This window comes from Arvicanthis niloticus, chromosome X (genome assembly GCF_011762505.2).
Source record: "Arvicanthis niloticus isolate mArvNil1 chromosome X, mArvNil1.pat.X, whole genome shotgun sequence".
NCBI lineage: Eukaryota > Metazoa > Chordata > Mammalia > Rodentia > Muridae > Arvicanthis > Arvicanthis niloticus.
Window position 1 is genome coordinate 63,267,183 of NC_047679.1, and position 11,119 is coordinate 63,278,301.

Consider the following 11,119-nt stretch of genomic DNA (forward strand, 5'->3'; position numbering starts at 1 on the left):
TTTTATTACAACTTACTTTTACTTAATTAGTATAGTTCTTGCTTTGTTATGTTTTTCTATGTAAGAGTCTGGCTATTAACTCTAAATTTTGTTATTTTCTTATCTCAGTCAGCCAAACTAGGGGAAAATGGAATCAAGAACAATTTGCTTTGACATTTCCCAAAATACCTAAACCAGATATAAAAAAGAGATCAGGACTTTCAGAATTAGAAGTTGCAGTTCCTGTAAGTATAGAAGTATTATTTTTATAGTAAATGTATGGTAATGACAGCATATATAAACATAAACAAGACATACAGAATTTGGGTTTTACTGTGCAGAAGTAGAACTTAAAATTTATGACTCTTTAGGACAAATTATTCCCACATGTTTCAAAATAAACTCTTCTTTTACTTTTGAGATTACAATTATACCATATCACTATTAGAAAGACAAGAATCATTAGAGGTACTCAACTTTCATAAAAGTTCCTGTGTTTTGGATATTATCTTTTGAAACGTATTCTTATTGTGCTATGTTTATATATTATTTACATTTTAATCTTGTGTTATAACTGTTAACTTCCATAAAATTATTTTGATGTTGTTTGATTTGTTATTATTAGTGTCTGTGTGAGTGAGTGCGGGCATGAAGGAACAATTGTTCGGTGTACATCTTTCAGAAGATGCTTCTCTTCTTCCACTATGGAATCTAATTAAGGTCACCAGGATTAGATAGTGAGCATAAGTATATGCTGAGCTTTCTCACCAGTCCTATCAACTTGTTTTTAACTAAAGCATTTAACTGTGAAAAATTTTACATCATCTCCCCTTCTATTTCTTCCCTCCAAAGCTTCCCATATACCCCTCCTTGCTCTCTTTCAAATTCATTGTCCTTTTCTTCATTAATTATTGTTATACATGTGCACACACACACACACGGAACATTAGGAATGTTAAATACACACACAATCTTGAAATAAAAATGTTTGTTTTTAATAGATGACTGGTTTTTATTTTTATACTGCAAATGAAAATATATTAACCATTTATATATTCTTATCATCATTCTCCCCAATCTTCTCAGAGACAAGACAAGAAGAAAACTGAGGAAGGTCAGAAACAAACTCATGTATGGATAAGCCAGTTTTTAAGAGAAGTTTTCATAAAGTCATCATTTCCTCTAGTTTTTATTACACAGGCTCCATTCAAGTATCTTTATAATCCTCAAAACCATTATATAATGGCAGAAACTAGAAAGCCAAAAGATGATAAAAGCAGAAAAACTTTGAAGAAAAATTTTAGGGAAAAGCTAAGCTCATGTATAGTAAATCTGGAGTCCATGAGAACAAGAACCAATGGGAAACCTGAAATACTAGGCAATTCAGAAAAAAATCCATCAAAATCATCACATAAAAGCAAATTGCCTAAGAAATCAATTTCTTTGTCAGAAACAAATCTACAATCTAAGAATTCTAAGAAACTCTTAGAAATGAGTTTGAGAAATGACAACAAAAATTCAATGAATATCATTAGGAAGGAGATCAATAATACAGCTACATGTTGCAAGGACAGTCCCAATACAGACTCTAAGAAGAGCATTGAGGAACATTCTGATGAAATATCAGAGTGTATACACAGCTCAAATATGGATTTAATGTTGTGTCTAAATGACTTCAGAGCTGAATCCACAGATTTTGATGAATGGTTAACAAATTGCTCACAAAACAATGCAAAGAAGCCTTCAAAGAAAGGTGGAAAGAAGGAAAGGGACTCAGATATTGATTCTGGAGATTCAAAAGATGCAAAAAAAGAGGGAAAGAAAAAAGATAAGAAAGAATCCAAGAAAAAGAAGGATACATCTACTGATGCTGAATATTGTGACTCCAAGGATGCAAAGAAAGGAACAAAAAAAGATAAAAAAACAGGAAGCAAGAAAATGAAGGATACAGACTCCACTGGAGGTGAATCTGAGGAGTCTAAAGTTTCAAAGAAAGATAAGAAAGAAAAGAAGAGTACAGGCAAAAAGGGTACAGAATCTTCCGGTAGTGGATCTGTAGATTCAAAGGGTACAAAAAAAGTAATGAAACAAGTAAAGAAAGATGTCACGAAGAATGCATTCTCTACTGATTCTGAATCAGATGCAGGGCCAAAGAAGGCCAAGAAAAATGAAAAGAAGGAAAATAAAGTGAGAAGGACGACGCCAATTAAGGACACAGAGTCTACAGATGCTGATTCTGAATCTGAAGGTGATTCAACAGGTAAAAAGGGTGGAAAGAAGGATAAGAAAATTACAAAGAAAGGAGAAAAGAAGGATGCAAAGAACAATGCAGGGTCTTCTGGAAGTGAGTCTGATTTTGGAGTAAAGAAGGAAAATAAATATAAAGTAAAGGACACTGTGAGTTACACTGATTCAGCGTCTGATTCATCTTCCAGAACAGGCAGAAGAAAATTTTTAAGGCTCTCGGATACTGAATCTGAAGACTCATCAGAGTTTAGACTTACAAAAACCACTGATGATTCAGATGTCTCATCCACAGACTCAAAGAGAGGAATGAAGAGAGGATTCCGAACATTATCCAAAAAGACTACTTTCAATGAAAGGGGGAAAAGAAGTTTGACTGGTAGAATCCCTTCATCAAGAGAAAGACTACCCTTCCCTCCTTGTGAGCCTTTTAGAGGATCACCTAAGCCCAGACATGTTTGTCATTGCAAGACACCTCCACCACCTCCAAAAGCAAGATATGCTCCTTTGGTATGTTTACTAATATTTAATACTTAGGACAAGTTGTATGTTGAAGTAAGACAGCTTAAAAGTCTGAATGTGTGTGTGTGTTTGTGTGTGTGTGTGTGTGTGTGTGTGTGTGTGTGTGTGTGTGTGTACATGTCCATGTGTATGTGTTTTATCTAGGCAATAATTTTCTTTTGTATTTAACATTATTCAACATTTAACAGTAATTTGGAACTTGGAGGCAAGAAAGATGAAAATCTATCAAAACTGCTTAACCAAGTTGCCAAACAAATGCTTAAATTTCAAGAGATAAATACTTATTTTAACTAGAGTAGGGGAAAGTGGTTTGTGATTTAAAACAAACATTTTACTTACTTAGAGTCATTACAGAGAGAGGTAACTAAATACCTACTTTTGGACAGCAATTTTAAAAAATGATTAAAACTTTATGGGAACATTTAAATGAAGCATAAAGACTTTTTTTTTTGAAAAGTTGCTTAATGCCGTAAGTCTCAATTAAACAAATTTCACTCAACAGATAAAAAGAACATCAAAATTCAGGAAATAAAAACTTAGTTATTCTATCCAAATTGAAGCAAAAGTTTTAATGAGTCCTGATTCTTACTGACAATGTAAAACAAAGTTAACTTTTCAGAAGTGATAAAATCTCCTTTCTCACCATCCTTTTCAGGTTAACTCCCTCTTCCTGGGGATAAATACTATGTTGATTTATAATTTCTACTTTTCCCATCTAAGAAATTGTTTCTTCCATTCCCATTTTCTAAACAGCCTTGGGGATTTGAGGGACATAAATATACAAATAACTTTGGAAGGCACTCCTGGTATATATTTTGTCATCTCCATGTTTCTCTAATCTTTTTGGTGAAGTGTTACCCAGTTACCTGTTTGGGACAAACATCACAAACCTGTTCCCTCTGCTTTTACCTTGTTCATTGTCTATTCTTACTATGGTAGACTTGAGGCTGTCTGTCGTGCTAAGGGCAAGACAATCCAAATTACAGATAGGCATCAAACTTACCCTTTCATTATCATTCATTATTTATTTGTCTCATATTCCCTGTCATCCTCTTAACTTTTATCTAGGCCCAAGTTTGGATATGTTAGAAGAGTCATAGTAAAATACTACTATTTAAGAAATTTGCTTAAAAATTTCATAGAAAGAAAATCAAAGTATGAATATTTTTGAAGATTATAATATAGAAAAATTCTGAAATTAAAGTTATAAAATTATTGCTTATCAAAGCAAGAAATTATTTTGTAAACACACATACATACTTATACATGTACATATACAGATACATATATTCATATGATGCCTATAAAGTTAAGAGAAAGAAATTGGAAAAAATACTATGACATTGAAACTACGAGAAAAACCTGTGTACTTCTAGAAAGACTAAATAGCAATTTACCATGTAAAATATTCATATTAGACTTATAAATTAGTGTTGTATTTTCAAATTTGAAGATTTCAATCATAAAAACAGTAGTGATAACACAAACACAGTGACTTTTAGCAGGTATTAGTTACTCCAAAAAGAATGATAACTACACTAGCATTTGGTAATTTACTCCCTAAGTGCCATTAGGTATACCTTAAGGGCTGATATGTACACCACTGGACTCTATCTTCAAAAGCTTCAAACTGCAGATCTATGGTGGAGTCCAAGGAGGGAGAGCATTTAGAAACAATCCAAGTTCTCCCCAATCTGCAATACTGTGTATTTGGTTATAATCTTTAACTTATCATGCATTCTCTCTAATTAATGATCCTTTTTTTTTATTTCCATATTTCAACTTTATCCTTCAGCCTGGAGTGGAGTGGATTCATAAGCTTCTCTGAAGAACAGCTGAGTCATAGATTCCACAGAATGGCCTTATGGAAGCAAACTACTTTCAAACTAGCCTCCCTGCTTCTGTGAAACTATAATAAAGACCAGCATCCAAATATCAAAAGCTGTGAGTTACTTTTGTGTGTATGTGTGTATGTATAAATGTGTGTTAGTGTGTTTGTGTAAATATATATTTGGGTGTGTATGTTTGTATGTGTGTATCATATGATTTTTCACCATTAATTAATTTATTCATTTTACATGCCTATCATTTACCGAACCTGTCCTTCCTCCCATCCCTCCAATTTGAAACATCATGTCTCTACAAGGTTAGGGACATCCTCTCCCACTGAAGCCAGACAAGGCAACCCAGTTGGGGAACAGATTCCACAGATATGCAACAGCTTTAGAGACAGTCCCTACTCTGCTTGTTGGCGGAGCCACATGAACATTGATTTGCACATCTGCTACCTATGTGTCTGGAGCCTCAGTCCAGCCCTTGTATGCTTTTGGGTTGATGGCTCAGTCTCTGAGATCCCCAAGGATCCAGGTTAGTTCACTCTGCTGGTCTTCCTGTGGAGTTACTACCACTTTGGGACCCTCAATCCTCTTTGTAACTCTTCCACATGAGTCCCCAAGCTCCATCTACTATTTGGCTATGGGTATCTGCATCCCTCCAAGTCATATGCTGGGTAGAGCCTCTCAGAGGACAGCCTTTCTAAACTCCTGTCTGAAAGCATAACAGAATATCATTAATAGAGTCAGGGATTGGTGCTTGCCCACTGATGAGTCACTAGTTGGGCCATTATTGCTTGGTCATTCCCTCCATCTCTGCTCCATCCCCAATCCCTGCATTTCTTATAGACAGGATACATTTTGGGTTGAATGTTTTGTGGGTGGGTTTGTGTCCCTAGTGTTTCACTGAGGTTCCTGTCTGGCTACAGAAGGTAGCCTCTTCAGGGCCATATCCCCAATGCTATGAATAACAACTAAAGACATACTCATTGATTCTTGGGCACTTGCCCTGACATTTGCTCTATAATATAAGGATTATAATATAATATTATAATATAAGAATTGCTCTGGCAATTCTCGAGATGCCTCCCAGCTCCCCACCCTGTTAGTTGCATATTTCCATTCCATCTCATGGTCATCTGGACATCTCTCATGTCCCTCCCCACACCTGATGCTGAAATCCTCATTCCCTTCTATAACAACCTCTCCCTTCCCTTTGCTCCGTCTGCCTCCTATGACTATTTCATTCCCCCTTCTAAGTGAAATTCAGCCATCCTTGCTTGGACCTTCCTTCTTGTTTAGCTTCTTTGGGTCTATGGAATGTAGCATGGAGATACTGTATTTTATGCCTAATATCCACTTATAAATGAGTACCATGCATGTCCTTTGGGGTCTGAGTTACCTCACTCAAGTTGATATTTTCAAGTTTCATCCATTTGCCTGCAAAATTTATATCTTTGTTTTTAGTAGCTAAATAGTATTTCATTGTATAGATGCACCATATTTTCTTTATCCATTCTTCAGTTGAGGGATATCTAGGTTGTTTCCAGTTTCAGGCTATTATAAATAAAGTTGCTATGAACATGGTTGAGCAAGTGTCCCTGTAGTATAGTAGGGTACCTTTTGGATATATGTCCAAAAGTGGTATAGATGTGTATTGAGGTAAAGCTATTCCAAGTTTCCCGAGAAACCACCAAACTGACATCCATAAGTACAAGTTTGCACTCCTACCAGCAATGGAGGCATGTTCCCCTTGCTTCACATCCTCACCAGCATGTGCTATTACTTGAGTTTTTGATCCTAGCCATTCTGACCAGTATAAAATAGAACCTCAGAGTTCTTTTGATTTTTATTTCCCTCATGACTAAGGACTTTGAACATGTATTTAAGTGCTTCTGGGCCATGCAAGATTCTTTTGTAGAGGATTCTGTGTTTAAATCTGTACACCATTTTTAATTTGGTTATTTCAGTTGTTGGTGTCTGTGTTCTTGAGTTCTTTATAAATTTTGGATATTAGCCCTCTGTCAGATGTAGCATTGGTGAAGATATTTTCCTAATTTGTAGACTGACATTTTGATCTGTTGACAGTGTCCTTTGCCCTACAGAATCCTTCCAGTTTCATGAGGTCCCATTTATCAATTGTTGATCTTAGAGTCTGAGCCATTGGTGTTCTGTTCAGGAAGTTATCTCCTGTACCAATGAGTTCAAGGCAATTTCCAACTTTCTTTTCTAATAGATTTAGTGTATCTGGTTTTAGGTTGAGGTCTTTGATCTACTTGGACTTGAGTTTTGTGCAGGATGATACAGATCCATTTGCATTCATCTACATATAAACATCTGGTTAAAACAGCACCATTTGTTGAAGATGCGTTCTTTTTTCCATTGTACAGTTTTGGCTTCTTGTCAAAAATCCAATGCTCATAAGTGTGTGGGTTTATTTTTGGTTTGGCAATTCATTTCCACTGATCAACCTGTCTGTTTCTATACCAGTACCATATAGTTTTTTATTGCTTTGTAGTACAGCTTGAGCTCACAGATGCTGATTCCTTCAGAAGTTCTCTCATTGTTCAGGATTGTTTTAGCTATCCTGGGGGTTTTGTTTTTCCATATGAAGTTGAGGACTGCTCTTTTAAGGACTGTAAAAACAAGTGTTTGAATATTAATGGGAATTGCATTGAATCTGCAGATTGCTTTTGGGAAAATAGCCATGATCACTATGTTAATCCTACCAGTTCATGAGCATGGAAGATCTTTCAGTCTTCTAATATCTTCTTCAAATTCTTCCTTTGAGAACTTGAAAGTCTTCACATACAGGTCTTTCATTTGCTTGGCTAGAGAAACACTGAGATATTTTATCTTATTTTAGCTATTATGAAGAATGTCATTTACTTATTTTTTTCTCAGCCTGTTTATCATTTGTATAATGCAGAGTTACTGGTTTCTTTGAATTAATTTCTTAATCTAGCCACTTTGCTGAAGTTGTTTATCAGCTATAAGAGTTCTCTGGTAGAATTTTTGGGGTGACTTATGTATATTTATAATATCATCTATGAATAGTGATACTTTGAATTCTTCCTTTCCAATTTATATTTTCTTGATCTCTTTTGTTGTCTTATTGCTCTAGCTAGAACTTCAAGTATTATATAGAATAGATAGGGAGAGAGTGGGAAACCCTTATCCTCTCTCTGATCTCAATGGAATAGATTTAAGTCTCTCTCCACTTAATTTGATGTTGGGTATTGTCTTGCTATATGTTGGTAATATTATGTTTAGATACATACCTTGTATCTCTGGTCTTTTCAAGATTGTTAATATAAATGGGTGTTGGGGGTTGTAAGAGGCTTTTCCAGCACCTAATGAGATGATCATTTGATTTTTTTTTCTTTCAGCTTGTTTAAATGGTGCATTACTTTGATAGATCTTATATGTTGAATCATTCTGGCATCCCTGGGGTTGAAGCCTATTTGATCATGTTGAATGATGTTTTTGATGTTCTCTTAGATTTGGTTTGCAAGAATTTTATTATTTTTGCATCTATGTTCTTAAGGGAAATTGGTCTGAAACTGTCTTTTTTGAGTCTTTGTGGGTTTTAGTTATCAGGATAATTGTGGCCCATAGAATGCATTTGGCAGTGTTTGTTTGTTTGTTTGTTTGTTTTTACACTCCAGACCCCATTCCCCTCCTGGTCCACCCTCCAATCATTCCACTTCCCATTCCTCCTATCCACCCCATCTTCACGAGGATGTCCCCACCCTTCACCCTCTCCCAACCAGACCTCTAAACTCTCTGGCACCTTCAGTCTCTTGAGGGTTAGGTGTATCTTCTCTGACTGAACCCAGACCTGGCAGTCCTCTGCTGTATATGTGTTGGGGCCTCATATCAGCTGGCGTATGCTGCCTGGTTAGTGGTCCAGTGTCTGAGAGATCTCAGGGGTCCAGGTTAATTGAGACTGCTGCTTCTCCTACAAGGTCACCCTTTTCCTCAGCCTCCTACAGCCTTTCCCAAATTCAACCACAGGGGTCAACAGCTTCAGTCCAAAGGTTTGGTACAAATATCTGCATCTGACTCAGATGCTTGTTGGGTCTTTTGGAGGGCAGTCATGATAGTCTCTTTTTGTAAGCACTCTATAGTCTCAGTAATAGTGTCTGACCTTGGGGCCTCCCCTTGAGCTGGATCCCACTTTGGGCCTGTCAGTGGACCTTCTTTCCTCAGGCACCTCTCCATTTCTATTCATGTAGTTCTTTCAGACAGGAACAATTATGGGTCAGAATTTTGACTGTGGGATGGCAATTCCTTCCCTCATTTGATGCCCTGTCTTTCTGCTGAAGGTGGGCTCTATAAGTTCCTTCTATCTACTGGCATTTCATCCATGGTCCCTCCCTTTGACTCCTGGGAGTCTCTCACCCCCCAACCCCCAGGTCTCTGGTGCATTCAGAAGGGTCCCACCCTCAAACCTCACTTGGACCCTTCAGCTTATTGCAAATATGAAGACAAAGTGTGGGACAGAAACTGAAGAAGGGGTTATCTGGAGACTGTTCCACCTGGGTACCCATCCCATGTGCAGTCACCAAAGGCACACACTGATGTGGATGCCAGGAAGTGCGTGCTGACAGAAGCCTGATATATCTGTCACCTTAGAAGTCTACCAGAGCCTGACATATTCACAGGCAGATGCTCACAGCTAACCATAGAACAGCTCATGAGGTCCCCAATGGAGAAGTTAGAGAGTAGACATGCTATATCAGGCTCCTGTCAGCCTGCACTTCCTGGCATCCATATCAGCATCTGCCTTTGGTGACTGCACATGGCATGGATACCCAGGTGGATCAGTCTCTGGACGGCCCCTCCTTCAGTTTCTGTCCCACATTTGTCTCCATATTTGCTCCAGTGAGTATTTTGTTACTCCTTCTAAGAAGGACTGAAGTACCCACACTTTGGTCTTCCTTGTTCATGAGCTTCATGTGGTCTGTGAGTGTATCTTGGGTATTTTGAGCTTTTTTCTACCATGCCTGGTCCTAACCTGGCTCTGTCCCAGGCCAATCCCAACTCAGGAATCTGCCTGACCTTGTAAGCATGAACAAAAAACAAAACAAAACAAAACCAAAAAAAAACTTACCTGTGTGGGAATCTCTTGTGTGTTGGGGACCGACTTTTAGCAGAAAGCGGCTATCAGCTTTGCAGCCATCTTGAGCCATATACCCTGACATGAAATTTGGATTACAATAGCCTACAACAGCTGAGCACACTCCGATAATCTTGGTTTAGATACCTTGCGTGTGTGAGATTAAAGGTGTGTGAGATTAAAGGTGTGTGACTTAAGAGTGACCTAGAGATCAGATTTAGAGACAAGACCTAAGGGCATGATTATAGGTGTGGCTTAGAGGCATGGCTTAGAAGTAAGACATATAAAAGGCAGAGACAGAACAGAACTGAGAATCAGACACAGCAGACAGAGAAGACAGACAGAGAAGACAATTGGATGAGAGAATCAGACACTTTAGATAGAACAATTTGGAGTAACAGAGATTCAGACACTAGGAGTAGGAATAGACATTAGACACTTCAGAGAGTACAACTTGGAGTACAACTTGGAGTAGGAATTAGGCATTAGGTAGCAGGCAATTGGAAGAGAACTTGGAAGAGAACTTGGAACTTGGAGGCACTAGGAACTAGGAACTAGGAACTCAAGACTTAGGACTTAAGACACTTAGAGGAAGAGAGACTGAAGAATAAACGGGATTGAAACACACTCTGTCTGGACTCCATTCTTCGAGTCTGTCTTCACTCTCTCTCTTGCTGAACCCCCGACCCGTGGACCGGAGTGGCAGCTTGGACCAGGATACAGTGGCCGCCAAATGCAGGGCAGCCCGGGCCTCAACATTTTGCTCGGGCCACCACGTTTTTTGGCGCCCAAACAGGGACTAGTGAGGTTCCCAACACTTGTGATCAACTCACTAAATGTCTTTATATCCTTCTTTAGTATCTTTCTGACAAGTTAGCTCATACCACAGCTGCCTCTCTTCCTTTAGATCTGTAAAGCTTATACAATTCATATAGCATGCTTATATTTCACACAGTTGAGAAATTATATATTTTTGAACTCATGTGTTTAGAGTTCTATTCCGCTCTCCCGGATCTGAGGCCTGGACCAGACCTCTGCCTGGTCTGCTCTTGTGTGGTCCCCGGATTCTGCCAGAGACATCGTGGAGGCTCCACGGATCCCACAACAGTAGGTAGGAAGACCCACACACTGCCCTAAACCCATAGCTGGGTGCTGGGAGCACTCAGATTCCAGTGGATACCCAAACCTCTGTCCCTGCGGAATAGCACTCCCCTTCCACCCCTCTCTCGGATCTGAGGCCTGGACCAGACCTCTATTCCACAGCCTTATGGGCTGCCCTGAAGGTCCTAGCTTTTACCATTTTGCTAAAGACATATACATACCCTCAACTCCTGGACTTGAGCTGTTTTACTTAACATGGAGTCATTAACATAAACAGGGAAGACATTCCTCAGAGGAACATGAAAATATGTGCATTATT

At 38.3% G+C, this 11,119-nt stretch overlaps 1 protein-coding gene across 1 annotated transcript in view; it reads left to right on the forward strand.

Moving 5' to 3' along the window:
* The window catches only part of Cylc1 (cylicin 1), a 39,496-nt gene extending 34,810 nt beyond the window's left edge, over positions 1-4,686 (forward strand). Inside the window, exons 3-5 of the mRNA XM_076918202.1 lie at positions 109-224; positions 1,066-2,733; positions 4,541-4,686. Of these exons, the coding sequence (XP_076774317.1) occupies positions 109-224; positions 1,066-2,733; positions 4,541-4,573 (1,817 nt within the window). The 3' untranslated portion in view covers positions 4,574-4,686. The remainder of the gene's footprint in view (positions 1-108; positions 225-1,065; positions 2,734-4,540) is intronic.
* The last annotated feature ends 6,433 nt before the right edge of the window (positions 4,687-11,119 follow it).